The following is a 15767-nucleotide window of genomic DNA, read 5'->3' as shown; positions in this document are numbered from 1 at the left end:
TAACAATGGCCATCCCTAGGTAACAAAATCATAGGTGACTACTCTTTTCCTTAGTCTATTTGATGTCTTATAATAAATGGAAATTCACAAAGGTAGGAAACTGTGTTTTTTAAAATCATTTAATCCTAATACCCACTTCAAGAAATAGTCAATTCTTTATCAAGGCACTATCCATGTGCAACCCTACAAAACTTGCAAAAATATTATCTGAATTACATTATCTTTGCCAACTGACAGGACACACTGTAAAATTCCATTTCCATAGAGATAACATCAGAGTTCAATGCTTAAAATACTCTACTAAAACACAGTATATAAAAACATCAAAGTCAATAAAGAGGGTATAAAATTAGTGTTCTTACAATGATTTTAAAATATAATTAAAGTAACCAAAATTAAAATCACTTAACAAAAGTTGTTAGTACACTATATTATTCAAACCCAAAGCGAGTATTCCTGTAAAACTAAAGTCAGTGCAAAGCAAAGAAAGTTTGGGAAAGTTCAGGCACTAGGCCATGAAAAAAGGATAACAAATGGACGAAATGCAATGCAGTGACAGTCTTATTCCAAGTAAGAGAATCAACATCTGCCTAGGCATGAGAGTGGGTCTCCAAAAGATACAGACTTACTGGAATTAAGAATTCCAAGTTCCAGGGTGCCTGGCTGGCTCAGTTAGTGGAGCATGTGGCTCTTGATATCAGGGTTGTGAGTTCAAGCCCCACGCTGGGTGTAAAGATTACTTAAAAAATAAAATCTTTAAAAAAGAGAGAGAGAGAAAGAGTTCCAAGTTCCAATTCTCTCTACTCACTTTATCCAAAAGTTCCACCAAACCACCTATTCTCCTATAATCTTAAGTATCTGATATCAACTGAGAAAGTTTTAAGAACATAATCATCACTGAAGTTTCCATGGATGGGACTCAATCTTAAAAGACCTACTCCCTGCAAGAAATTTTGGGAACTATTTCAACATATATTATTCACTTTGTCACAGTTAAATCTCCCAATCACCTTGGGATACAATAGTTCCATTCTTCCTTCAGAATTCTGAGCTGGTTATAATTAAGCAAAATTTGGGAGCTGCCTTCCCTATCTAATATTGCTCAAGATAACCCTAACCATCTATATACAAATTCCTGTTGCTACACAAAGTTGTCCATGTGAGAGGGAACTCAGCTATAAATTAATACAATTCTGTAATATGGAGGACACACCCCATGAATTTCTATTTGGAGCTCATATTTGAAACTACTGTTCTCTGCCTAATACAGAAGGCACATATACCCAGACGAGTAGTCACAGACCCTTTATAATTCCTCACATAGCCTAAATTTTAAGTCAGTCCAAGTCAAATTCCATCCAAATATGATGAAAATCCGCCTAGCTGTTTTTGCATACTACAGTAACAGGCCAACAGAAAACCTCCCTGGATATCTGCCCGGCTGCTTCCTCACATCACTGGGATCTTTGCTCAAGGGCCACTTCAGAGAGACCCTCCCAGACCACCTCATAGCACAAATTTGCCCATTACCATCTCGTACCAGCTCTAATTTCTTATGGCATTTATCACCACTTGGTACAGTGCGTGTGAAATACATCTCTTCCCACTAAACCATGAGCTCTAGCAAAGCAAGGACTTTGTTAACTAGTGTATCACCAGTGCTTGACACACAATAAATGTTTTTGAATAAATGAATCATTTTCTATGGTTTTGAAGAACTTTTTAATATATTAAAACTAAACTATAATGTGGTAAAATACAATATTCTCACAGTTTTGTTTGTTAACACAACATGAAACAATGAAACAAAGACAGTTCAGGCATGAAACTAGCTGAACTGGTACAGATAACCCCACCCATCTACCCTTCATAGCCCCATTTTCCCCAGTATGAGGTCACTGTCATTGGCTAGAGTGGTATTTTGGTGAAAAAGTATCAGAGCACTTAGCAGGTTCAAAAATCAACCAAAACTGAATTACAGCAGAGAAAGACAAAATAGAAACCAACAGAAATTTGGTCCTTGATACATCCCTGCTGCTTATAAGCATATTTCATTATATAGTCACTAAATACAATTTAAAACACAATGAGGGAGATTTTAGTAGCAGACAAACTAACTTGGGAGGTTTTAGTTAACCAAAAAATTAAGGCTAAATAGAATACTATTCAATTCAAATGAAATCTGTCTCTCATTTATCCCAGGCTTATCAAACTAACTTACTCATGAAGTTTGAACCTCTAAACCTAGGTGCACATTAGAACACCTGGCATTCTGCTTAAAAAAAAAAAAAAAAAAAAGCAGGCCTGGGCTCCACTCCAGACCACTTAAGTCAGAATTCTGGGACCCAAGGAGTGCCTGGTGGCTGTCAGTTAAGCATGTGACTCTTGATTTTGGCTCAGATCATGATCTCAGGGTCGTGAGATAGAGCCCCACCATGTGAGGCTCCTTGCTCAACATGGAGTCTGCTTCAGATTCTCTCTCTCCCTCTACCTCTGCTCTTCTCCCCCCCCACGCGTGTGTGGGTGCTTTCTCTCTCTCTCTGTCTCAAATAAATAAATAAAATCTAAAAAAAAGAAAAAATACTGGGACGCAAGCAGAATATTTTTTTAAAGTTCCCCTGATGATTCTAATGAGCAACCAAGGCTGAGAACCCACTGCTCTATGCATCTCCCCAGTCCTACTTCTCTCCTACTTCATAAATCTAAGTACAGAAACAAATCATGAACTTAAATCATAACTTAAATTCTTGGCACCCACAATAAATCTCAAAGAAAACATTCCTATCTGCCCCATTCTAACACTTCTACCATTTCCCCTAAAGAGTAAGCATAATATTTATCTCCCCTAAAATACATCCCTGATTTAAATACTCAAATGAGACCACAATTACTTCCTTTTAGGAGCACCGCCCTTGTCACAAGCTATTTTATATAGCAATTACTTTATTCTTTTTGTTATTTATATCTGTTATCTCCGTTTTTATACCCAAGGAGTGTGTCTTTTTTTTTTAAGATTTTATTTATTTATTTGAGACAGAGAGAATGAGAGACAGAGAGCAAGAGAGGGAGGAGAGTCAGAGGGAGAAGCAGACTCCCTGCCAAGCAGGGAGCCTGATGCGGGACTCGATCCCGGGACTCCAGGATCATGACCTGAGCCGAAGGCAGCGGCTTAACCAACTGAGCCACCCAGGCGCCCTGTCTTTTTTTTTTTTTTTTTAAGATTTTATTTATTTACTTGACAGAGAGCGAGCACAAACGGAAGGAAAGGGGAGAGAGAGACCCCCGGCTGGGCAGGGAGCCTGACATAGGACTTGATCCCAGATCCCAGGACCCTGGGATCATGACCTGAGCCAAAGGCAGACACTTAATTGACTGAGCCACCCAGGCACCCCCCAAGGAGTTTTAACTTTTTTGTTTCCTTCACATTTGAGGTGCTACAGTTTACAAAGACATTTTTGCATTCATTATCAGATGGTGAAGTAGTCTGGGCAAAAATTACCACTTAGTAGAGCATTCTTTTTCTTTTTTTTTTTTTTTTTAAGATTTTATTTATTCATCTGAGGGAGAGAAAGAGCACAAACCAGAGAGAGGGGCAGAGGAAGAGGGAGAAGCAGACTCCCCACTGAACAGGGAGCCTGACTCAGGGCTGGATCCCAGGACCCGGGGATCATGACCTGAGCAGAAAGCAAACACTTAACCGACTGAGCCACCCAGGCGCCCCAGAGCATTCATCTCTTGATCTCAGGGTCGTGAGTTCAAACCCCACAGTGGACGTGGAGCCTACTTTACAAAAAAAAATTGTAAAATAAATAAGTAAATAAAAATATTTTTTAAAAAAAAAGAATTACCAGCCCATTTTAAAGATGGTAACTCTGAGAATTTATCTTGTCAAAGGCATAAGGCCATGGGCAGTACAATGCACATATCACAAAGGTCGTCTTGCCCACTCCCTACTGTTCTTACAAACTATATTACAGAAATCTATTATTGTTTATAGTCGTCTATCTGTAGCTACAGCCAACACTGCTAAAGACAAAGTACCAAATTTTCAACAACTTAAGTATGGTTACAAGTACAAATTGCTAGTTAAACAACAAGGTTATAATGGGTGCACGTTTACTTCTGCTCCCTTCCAAGTCTCACTAAAAAGACAGTAAAGAAATAAAGAGGGCATTAAACAAACCCACAAAGACAAAAAGAACAAGTTAGGAGATAATAACAGAAAAATCTTGAAGTTGGAGGGCAGATGGAAGAGCCTTAACAGAATCATTCCCCGTGGAAAAATCTCAAAGCTAAACCAGCAGGGAGGAAAGGCCAAAGTATCTTTGTTGTAGTGGGTTTTCTAAAGATGTATTTATTTATTTTAGACAAAGAGTAAGAGATCCCACGTGGGCATGCAAGTGGGGGGAGGGGCAGAGGGAGAGAATTTTCAAGCACATTCCCCGCTCAGCGGGAGCAGGGCATGAGGCTTGATCTCACAACCCATGAGATCATAACCTGAGCCAAAACCAAGAGTCAGATGCTTAACTGACTGAGCCACCCAGGCGCCCCTGTGTCGTAGTATTTTTCAAATTATGTAGTAATAAGTCTAAAATAAAAATTACTTCAAAATAGTAGCCTTTCGCAGTATTTTTTCAACTGACACTAAAAACACAGCTCCTGTAATAACAGGTCCCTAAATTTTTTACCTTAAACTAGGAGTTCTTGCATTGAAAAATATGGTAGCCATAGGTCAGAGGGACCAAATCCTCAGGCTATCTCATCACTCCCATCCTTGTGCTCTGCACTCCAATACCAACGTGCTTGTAACAAAGACTACCTGCTTCATGCCTCTGCTCTTGCTCATGCTGTTCCCTCTACCTGACTAACTCCTATTCTTTCAAGAGCCAAGGTGTCACCTCTTCTAAAAGCTTTCCAAATTGGGAGGCAGGGGGGATTTTAAATTCATCTTACTATCCCCATATGGCAGACAAACACTTGTTGAACTGAACTATTTATTAAGAACACCAATCCAAAAGTAACACTTATTGCACACTTACGGTGGATTAAGCAGTACCTACATGTATCAGTTTATTTAATCTTTCCAATAACCCAATGAGTTAGGTGTGCAGAGAGACATTAAGCATCTTACCTAAGGGCACAGATAATAAGTGGTGAATCATGGACGGAAATGCAGTCTGGCTCCAGAACCAATATCCTTAATCACTAGGCTCAGCTTTCTCTCTAATTGCCAGTTTTCCTAATCCGTGTTCCCAAATCCTCAAGCTCAACTCTGAATTCCCAAGCCTTCTGGACATCTCTACTTGGATGTCCTTCAAGAACCTCAAAATTAACACAACCAACGTCACTATCTCCCTCTTGCTCCCAACCTTCTCCAACAAAAACCACTCACCACACCTTCTTGTATTACTTATTTCAGTTAATAAATACCATTCACCCAGTTACCAAAATTGGGAACCCACACATGAGTACTTTTCACCTTATCCATCTCTCTCATCCCCACGTTCACCAAAAATTATGGTTCCTACCTTTCAAACTAACTTACACAAAGCTCTCATCACTTCTCACACCTGGGCATTAGTTTCAAACCTCTCTAAAAACAAATTTGATCATGTAATAACCTACAATGGCTCCCTACCATTGATATCAAGTCAAAATTTTTTTCTAAGATTTTATTTATTTATTTGAGAGAGAGAGAGAGGGAGGGAGGGAGCTCTCACACACAAGCAGGGGGAGCAGCAGAGGGAGAGGGAGAAGCACACCCCCTGCTGAGCAGGAACCCAATGCAGGCTTGATCCCAGGACCCTGGAACCATGACCTGAGGTGAAGGCAGACACTTAAGTAACTGAGCCACCCAAGCCCCCCTCAAGTCAGATTTCTTAACAAAACATATTATGATCTTGTCTTTGCCTCTCTCTCAGCTTCATAACCATCCCCTCACACATCCTAAACTCCAACTGGTTTCCTTCAAAAACTTCTCTCTGTTCCTTGAATTCACCATGTTTTGAAAGATCAAAATGTCTCCACAAGCAAGTACCCTAGCTTAAGATGATGATCCCTGTAACATTCCCTCCCACTATCTCATCTTTCAAAATGAATCATAAAAACAACTTCCTTCGAGAAGTCTTCTCTATTTCCCTCAGGTTGAAGAAACTACCTCCTCTGTACTCACACAGCATTCTGCGTATCTATATTATAGTACTTATAACATTACGCTAAAATGATTTATCTGAACACATCACCAAGCATGCATTCAAAGACCAAAATGTTGCCTTAATTATTTTGTGCCCCCATATCTAGCATATGTTCAATAAATGTTTAGATACGAATCAACTAGCTCTTCATATTACCATGCTCTTTTAACAATTTCAAGTCCAAAATCAATTAACTTACAGAGTTTATATTTCTCCTAAAATACAAAAGTTATTTTAATTATGTCCATTAGATTTCACCCAGTCACATTTCCACATACATGGAAAACTGGAAGAATACTGTCATTTCAACAAAATATCTGTAGCAGAAAGTCTACTATATTTAAATAGCCACTGCTACCAAAAGAATAAAAACACAATAAAAAATACTTATAGAGTACATATATATACAACCACCTTATGGGGTAGACACTATTATTATCCTTATTTTATGGGATGAACTTCAAGATCAAATAGAACCAATGGGGCGCCTGGGTGGCTCAGTCATTGGGCGTCTGCCTTCGGCTGAGGTCATGATCCCAGGCGCCTGGGATCGAGCCCTGCATCAGGCTCCCTGCTCCCTGGGAAGCCTGCTTCTCCCCCTCTCGCTCCCCCTGCTTGTGTTCCCTCTCTCGCTGTCTCTCTCTCTGTCAAATAAATAGATAAAATCTTTAAAAAAAAAAAAAAAAGATCAAATAGAACCAAGATTTAAGCCCAAACTGTTTGGCTCCAGAAGATGATCTCTTATAGTGACTCTCAGTAAGTCTAAAACTACTATAAGACTAAGACAAATTCTTGCTAGAGCAAAACCATCTTTGAACAGGTAACAGGAAAACTTTGGAGGTAAATGTAAAAAAAAAAAGGATAAATCTGGAGGATCTTAAAAACAGAGCAAAATATTTTTAATTTTAATATAAATTCACTCTACTTAATTGTGGGAAAATGTTTTGCTAATAAAACAGCTAATTGGGGCACCTGGCTAGCTCAGTTGGTAGAGCATGCGACTCTTGATCTCACGTTTATGAGTTCAAGCTCCATGCTGGGTATAGAGATTACTTAAAAATAAAATCTTAAGGGGCGCCTAGGTTAAGCATTCAACTCTTGGTTTCAGCTCAGGTCATGATCTCAGGGTCATGAGACAGAGCCAGGCTCCATGCTCAGCGCACAGTCTGTTTAAGACTCTCTCTCCCGGGTGCCTGGGTGGCTCAGTTGTTTAAGCGACTCCTTCGGCTCAGGTCATGATCCTGGAGTCCCGGGATCGAACCCCACATCAGGCTCCCTGCTCATCAGGGAGTCTGCTTCTCCCTCTGACTCTCCCCCTCTCATGCTCTCTCTGTATCATTCTCTCTCTCAATAAATAAATTTTTTAAAAATCTTAAAAAAAGACTCTCTCTCCCTTTCCTTCTGCCCCTTCTCCCCCACTTCAAATAAATAATCTTAAAAAATAAATAAAATAAAACAGCAGGTCTTTGACATAAGGCAGGTCATCATGTAGCATTGCTAAAATCAGTCAACTACAAATAAAGTTTGTACTCAGCCCACAAAGAGATTTGCCCAATTAAGTTTTTATAAAGAGCTCAGATGCAGGGGCGCCTGGGTGGCTCCGTCGGTTAAGCATCTGCCTTCGGCTCAGGTCATGATCCCTGGGTCCTGGAATGGAGCCCCACATCCCTGCTGAGCAGGGAGCCTGCTTCTCCCTCTCCCTCTGCCTGCCACTCCCCGTGCTTGTGCGCACGCGCTCTCTCTCTCTCCCTCCCTGTCAAATAAATAAAATCTTAAAAAAAAAAAACAACTCAGAAGCATTTAGGAGACAACTATCTTCTAGTGCTACTGAAATCCCAACTCTATACTGTGTTTATTACCTTTCATAAAAGAATAACTGAGGGGCGCCTGGGTGGCTCAGTCGTTAAGGTCTGCCTTCGGCTCAGGTCATGATCCCAGGGTCCTGGGATCGAGCCCCGCATCAGGCTCCCTGCTCAGCGGGAAGCCTGCTTCTCCCTCTGCCACTCCCCCTGCTTGTGTTCCCTCTCTGGCTGTGTCTCTCTCTGTCAAATAAATAAATAAAATATTAAAAATAAAAAAGAATAACTGAGACTAGGAAGGCTGCCTGAACCAAGGTAAGTCAGGAAATAGAAGTGGTCTGAATCATTTACAACTTCCAAAACTGAGACCTACAGGAAGATTTTACATTTTATCCAAATTAATGCATGCCTAATTCGGAAGTAGTAAACAAATTTTTTCCACCGCTAACAAAGTGATAGTAAGTATGAGTTTTATCCCAAAAAATATTTCTTGAGAAATATGCAGGCTAACCTAACTAGTCTTCTGTGCTCTAAGACTTCTTGGAGCAAGCAGCTCTGGGCTTTAAGTCTGAATCAAACAAAAAATAAAGTAAAAATTCACCCAATCTGAACTCCACTGCAACTGGAGTACAGTGATCTTTTTCTCATTTATGACCATCATGCAAATTTCTCAAATCAAATCAGAGTCAACGTCAAGGGGAAATATTCACAAAGAAATGTGAAACTAGATTTGTCTAAAACTACTGAGCAGCTTTGGAGTTTCCTCACAGTGACAGAAATCTGGAACCCACTTCAGAAACGAAGAGACATGATTTCCTTTTACACATATGCTACAACATCTACTGATTAATACCCACACCCATACATCTTCAGTTACTTATGTACCTACACTACATGAACAATCCGTGTATACACAAAACTAGTAATACAACAGTCTTAACTTCATTCTGACATTTAGCCACACCAATACGCTGAAAGACATTTATCCGAATAGAGATAATATTTGTCAGCAACATTTACATTTCCATGTACATTTCAATGCTATCTATCTGTCCTCTGTATATAAACACTAAGTCAGTGAACATTTTTCAAAGTAATAGTGAGGAACATGGCAATAGCAAGCATCCATGAGGCTTAAGAAAATTGACATTCACTGTGTACATATGCCAAGCAGCATCAGGCACTTTAAACGTGTTTACCACTTAATCTACACAACCATTCTATTAAATGTTAATCTTAATTTACAAATGAGGAAGCTGAAGTTCAGGAAGTTTAGAGAGTGAGTTAGTAAGCGAGCTAAAATTCAAAATTCAGGAATACCTAAAATACAAACACCCATTCTTTTCCACATGCCCTCAAAAAAGTTTATTAAAAAAGCAAACAATATACAATGTTCTACATTTAGGGGAGGAAGGCACTATTTCAGAAATCAAGAGAAAACACCATCAGTAATTAAACAAGAAAATACTGAACAGGTGCACCTGGCTGACTCAGTCAATACAGCATCTGACTCTTGATCTCAGGGCCATGAGTTCAAGCCCCATGTTGGGTGTAGAGATCACTTAAATTAAAAAGGAAGGAAGGAAGGAGGAAAGAAGGACAAACTGAAGAAATTAACAATACCTTACTCTTACATCAAAGCAAAAACTAGATGGATTTTGCTGGATGATAAAAGGTGGTAAATAGGAAAAATTCCTAAGTTCAAATTTAGGGGGAAGTTCAAAAGATTTAACATAGAATATCAAAAAGGCTTAAGTAAAAAAGAAAAAAAGAATATCTACAAAGATTTACAAGTAAATAGAAAAAATATTTTTGAACAGTAAATACACTGTTCTAAGAACTTTCTGTGTATTAACACTCCTCACAATTAAGACAATTATCATCCCCATTTCGTAAATGGGGAAACTGGAACAGAAATGTTAAGTAATTTAGTCAAGGTTACACAGTTAAATTGGGAGGTGAGGGAAAGCAGAAAATTGGGATCTTAACGTAAGCCAAGTGTCTCCAAAACCAGGCTCCTTCCTAGTATGCTAAACTGTAAGAACAAACTATAGCTAAAGAGAGGAACATACCTAGTAATATAAACAATATGATCAAGTGGTGTATGTAGAGCTATTTTGATTTTTAAAATCCAAAGTGCACAAATTAGCCTAAGAAAAGATGTTCAGCTCGTATGTCATTAGGGAACTGCAAATCAAAACAATGAGATACCACTACACACCTATTAGAATGGCCACAGTCCAAAACCAAAAAACATCAAATGGTGAGAAGGATGTGGAGCAACAGGAACTCTCATTCACTACCACTGGGAAAACAAAATAGCACAGCTGCTTTGGAAAACAGTTTGGCAGTTTCTTATAAAACTAAACATAATCCTAACACACGATCTGACATTCGTGCTCCTTGCTACTTACCCAATTGAACTAAAAACTTAAGTCCACACAAAAACCTGCATACAAATATTTATAGCAGCTTTATTCATAACTGCCCCAACCTGGAAGCAACCAAGAATGTCCTTCAGGAGGTTAATGGGCAAATGAACTGTGGTCCATCCAGACAATGGAATATTATTCAATGCTAAAAAGCAAATGAGCTACCAAACCATGAAAAGACATGGAAGAACTTAAATGCATATTCCTAACTGAAAGAAGCCCAACCAAAAGCCTACTATGTAATTCCAACTGCATGACATTCCAGAAAAGGAAAAACTATAGAGACAGTCAAATGATCAGGGAGTGACAGGGGGTTAGGAGAGAGGGACAGATGAACAGGCAAAACAGAGAGGATTTTTATGAAAATGCAACCATTCTGTATGATATATCCATTTTTCAGAACCCAGAGAATGTACAACACCAAAAGTGAACACCAATGTCAACCATAGACTTGGGTGATAATGATGTGTTAATGCAGGTTCATTGATTGTAACAAACACATTGATAGTGAAGGGAAGTTTTGTGTGCACAGGGAGCAGGAGGTATCTAGGAACTCTGGACTTTCTGCTCAATTTTACTACAAACCTGAAACTGCTCTAAAAAATAAAATCTATTTAAGAAAAGAAAGGGAAGGGGCGCCCGGGTGGCTCAGTCGTTAAGCGTCTGCCTTGGGCTCAGATCAGGATCCCAGGGGCCTGGGATCGAGCCCCACAACGGGCTCCCTGCTCAACGGGAAGCCTGCTTCTCCCTCACTCCCCCTGCTTGTGTTCCCTCTCTCGCTGTGTCTCTCTCTGTCAAATAAATAAATAAAATCTTAAAAAAAAAAAAAAAGGGAAAAAAAAGTGTTTATTTAGCAGTATGTAAGAAAGCATCCATTTAACATACTCATTAGGCCTATATACACAACTGAAAAATAGTTATTAGTATTTTGTACTGGGCATCCTGAGGAGGGGATATAAACAAGAGGACAGGTTCCTTCCCACAGGGAGATAGATAGATTGATTGATTGATTGATTGATTGATTTAAGATTTTATTTATTTGACAGACACAGCGAGAGAGGGAACACAAGCAGAGGGAGTGAGAGAGGGAGAAGCAGGCTTCCCACTGAGCAGGGAGCCCGATGTGGGGCTCGATCCCAGGACCCTGGGAGCATGACCTGAGCCGAAGGCAGACGCTTAACGACTGAGCCACCCAGGCGCCCCGCCACAGGGAGTTTTAAATATAGTTAAATGGACGTCGTATATTTGCAAAAAGCTAAATAAAATGGAATTTAAATAGTTCAAGACAGAAAACATACTGCGAACAGTAAGTTGCCAAATTACTGAAATAGACATTAAGAGGACAATATGTGAATAGGGGTTCAGTGGATCACTTCAGACTAAAAGAACCAGGAAGTTAAGATCTGCTCTAGGTCCTGAAAAATGTCTAAGATATGTCTGGAGGGAATTGGTGCATTCCAAGAAAGAGCAAAACCACCGAGTTAGGAAAGGAAATCAAATGAACCAGTTCACAAAACTAAATAGGGAGAGAAGACTAGAGAGATTGGTAGAGGCCAAATCATGGAAGTCAAAGAATGCCAGGCCAAGGAACCAGCCTAGAGACTCCGAATTCTTAACTCTTAAATGCTAAAAGGGAGCAAATACTTGCCTAACCTCTGTTATACTGATAGCTCTTAATCTAATGAGTGTATTTAAAAACATTTTATGTCAGATACAGATATATACTAGTAGACATGGTCAAAAATTCACCACCTTTGCTACCCAATTGAATATATATACACACAAGTCCTGCTCCCAACCTTCAATTTCCAATCTACTCTAATAAGCTACCCATAACCCTACAACCTGAACCCATTCAGAAGACACACAACTCTATCACCCAATAAAACTCTATATGGGTACACCACTCTTTTTCCCTTCACCCAAAGATGTCTCTCCTCTGGGGTATAAAACAAAGTGGCTCCTTGCCCCTTTAACTGGAAAGAGGGGTCATCTTAGGACCATGGTCACTATTGGCACCTCCTCCTCATTCTATTTATAGGACTGTCACCCTCTATTAATCATTAAAAGCAAACCTCCTAAATAAATATGTAAAATACATACATATTCCAGGCAAGACAAAAAATGCAGCATTCCCTCCCCAATCACCTGATAGATGACATACTTAAGACTCTATACAACCTTTGGTAAATATTATCAATAACTGCAATTCTCATAATTGAAAACATTTCAGATTTTGTCCATTGTGACTTTCAAACTTTTTTGTAATCCTTTTGTTTTCCATAAACTATTCCACGTATTTTAAATCACATACTCAAACTTCAATGTGTGGGCATCTGCAACTGTATTCAATCCCACACTTTTCTTTTTTTTTTTTTTTTTTTTATAAGGCTGAATCAATGGATCAGCTTGCATTATTTTTTTTTAATTTTTTTTTTTTCTTAAGATTTTATTTATTTGCGAGAGAGAGAATGAGAGACAGAGAGCATGAGAGGGAGGAGGGTCAGAGGGAGAAGCAGACTCCCCGCCGAGCAGGGAGCCCGATGCGGGACTCGATCCAGGGACTCCAGGATCATGACCTGAGCCGAAGACAGTCGCTTAACCAACTGAGCCACCCAGGCGCCCCCCACACTTTTCTAATTAACAAATTCCCCAACATATCCCAGCTAAGTTATCCGAAATCAATGACGTTCTATGCATGTACCTTTAATCTTGTGTTAAAATCCTAAAACCCTCCCCTTTAGGAATCTACCACCAGAGTGACTATTTTCTCACCTTTCATGACACATTAATACATGTCCAATTTCCTCAACCATTTATAACAAACTCTAACACACATTATTTTTCTCAAACATAAGCTCCAAGCATAAAAACACCCCATTAGACTCTCTTCTATCAAAAACATTTTAAAACTTCCATTAATATGGCTTTTTATAAAAAATTCAAATACATATACTATGATACCAATTGGTCAAAGTTCAAAAACATGAAAGAGTATTAGATGTTGTTTAAAGATACAGGCATATACTGAAAAACATAAAAACGTGTGACAACAATAAAACCAAATTAAGGAGAATGCTCATGGGGGAGGGAGGATTGGAGGAATACAATCCAAGAGACAGAAAAGAGGCTTCAACTTTCTAATGTTTTATTTCATAAACAGAATCAGGGATACATGGTTGTTCATCTTATTCTTTATACCTTTCTGTTTTTGAAATATTTTAAGTGAGTTCAAGAAGAAAGATACCCAATTACTAATTAGAATCTCCTTCTCATATGTAATGACAAGTTGTTATTACGTCCAAATTGCAGTTACTACTCATTGTTACATCCGGGACACCCCTCCTGTCCTTTACCTAAGCCAAGAAACGAAAAATTACAGGCCTACAATCCAAAACTTTCCCTTAAGATATATCTTAGATATGATCCAGGTTTATATTCTGTAGCTATATACAATCCATTTCTTTCACAACTCTCACATCGACAAAAGTTAAACCTCTTATTTTATCCTTCTATCCCTACATTGCTATTAACTCTTACGTGCCTTATTACACAGTAAACTGGAATAACGACCTTTCCTTATTTGTGTATGTTAAAATATAAGCGAATTGTTAAGCCACATAACTAATTCACTTGTCTGAATGCAGTCATATATACCTCTATGCACGAGTCTAACTCACTCATATACTAACTTTTCAATCTCAAGTTATAATTTCTAAATTAAACCACACATCATTTAACCGCAAATGAAAGGCACTAACTTTTCAATCTCAACTTATAACTTCTAAATTAAACCACACATCATTTAACCGCAAATGAAAGGTCATCTCAGCCAAACACAACTTAGCCAGGGCAATTCCGAAACACTCCACTCCAGCATACAGGGAGTTCACCTAATGCATAAAGTCCCGTTCCTGGAACAAGGTTTACACCACCCAGAAGTGCTCTCCTCCACTGGCGACACTCAGACACACCTCCGAATCCTAACTTTCGGCTCGCTATGGTAAAACAAGGAGAGAGGGCATGAAGTTGCATCTCATCACGAACCCCACGGGCTCTGTATTTCACACACCAAAGGGCCTGAGTTTCTCATCACTAGGAGGTAGAAGTTGGAAGCCCCGATCTAGGGGACAAGGTCTGGTCTTCCATGGCGTCCGCCAGAGTCCTAAAGTCGTCGACTAACAGTTCAGGCAGCCGACCCGCCTACTTCCCTCCCCACCCCCACTCCAGGCGCACCCCACCCCCACCCCCGGCGCGAAGCCCACTGTACATCCCTGCACCTGCGGGTCCTACGAACAGCCGAGTATCCGCTTCTCTCCACCAGAGGGAATGGCTTAGATGCCGGCTCCGACGCTCGCCTCCGGCCACCAGGCTCTCACGTCGGACCAACCGGGCGACTCGTTCGCTCTCTGATCAGCAGCGACACCTTCTCCAGAACCGACCCGGGGGCCTGGCCTTCTCAGGTGCCAAGCTCCGAGGCCTCCTCACCTCTCCCAGAGGACCAACCTACACCGGACGCTCAAGGCCCGAAAGGCAACTCCCACCACTCCCCGACTCGCCAGTCTTTTTTCTTCCCAGCTGCAGCCTCTGAAAAAGCCAAGCCCCACGGTCCTCCTCCGCCAGCTTCCGGGCCTCGGTTCACAGGCAGGCCTGAACCCCCAGCCTTGCCCTCCACCACCCCATTCCCGTCACGCCGCTTCCCCCCCCCGCCGGAGGCCGAGCACCGGGGCTGGGCGGCTTCCTTCCCCGGCATCCCGCGGGCCCGGCTCCTCCCGCGGCGGGCCCGGTCCCCGCCCGGCGTGCCGCACACTCACCGCTGAGCGCTGAGGCCTGCAGGGTGGCCCCCGAGGTGCCGTCGATGACTTTGATGGTCCCGCGACTAGTGACGGCCAGGATGGCGTTGAGCGCCGGGTGGTAGGAAAGGCTGTGCAGCCCATCGGCGTCGCAGCGCATGCAGCCGTCTCGCAGCACCAGCCACTCCGAGACCCCGGCCGCTCCCGCCCCCGCCGCCGAGGAGCAGCCCGGGCCCGAGGCCGCCGCAGCCGCAGCCGCCATCTTCCGGCCTGCGCTCAGCACAATCACACTGGGAAGCGGCTCAGTGACAGTCCCGGGAGGTGCAGCACCACCGCCAGTCACCATCCGGGGCCAGGGGGCAAGTGGAGCGCGTTAGCCGGAAGTGAAGTCAGGCGCCGGCACGCACGCGGGACGTCGGCCGCGCGCCCGGAGGGGCCAAGCTCGGAGGGAGGTTGGCGGGGGAGGGGGAGTGGGAGCGAAAGAGGCGGGACCCGGGGAGGGGGCGGGCAGCGGGCGACTGGAGCATGCGCGGGAGGGCTCGCGCGTGC

The 15767-nt window shown here is 41.5% G+C and overlaps 1 protein-coding gene across 12 annotated transcripts in view; it reads right to left on the bottom strand.

Moving 5' to 3' along the window:
• Positions 1–15671, bottom strand: part of BIRC6 (baculoviral IAP repeat containing 6) — a 227928-nt gene extending 212257 nt beyond the window's left edge. For 5 of the 12 annotated variants that reach the window (XR_004678476.1, XM_035000872.1, XM_035000874.1 and 2 more), the window contains exon 1: positions 15240–15670. Coding sequence is in view for 11 of the 12 variants with exons in the window: in XM_035000872.1 (XP_034856763.1) it covers positions 15240–15564 (325 nt within the window). In the remaining variant the exon portion in view is untranslated. Of the gene's footprint in view, positions 1–15239 lie in introns of all 12 variants that reach the window. The other 7 variants (XM_035000878.1, XM_035000873.1, XM_035000879.1 and 4 more) reach the window with 3 other exon arrangements.
• Between the last annotated feature and the right edge of the window lie 96 nt (positions 15672–15767).

Source organism: Mirounga leonina, unplaced genomic scaffold, assembly GCF_011800145.1.
Source record: "Mirounga leonina isolate KUSES-001 unplaced genomic scaffold, KU_Mleo_1.0 Mir_125, whole genome shotgun sequence".
NCBI classification, from domain to species: domain Eukaryota; kingdom Metazoa; phylum Chordata; class Mammalia; order Carnivora; family Phocidae; genus Mirounga; species Mirounga leonina.
The sequence above is the reverse complement of the archived record's forward strand: the minus strand, read 5'-3'. Positions and strand labels throughout refer to the sequence as shown.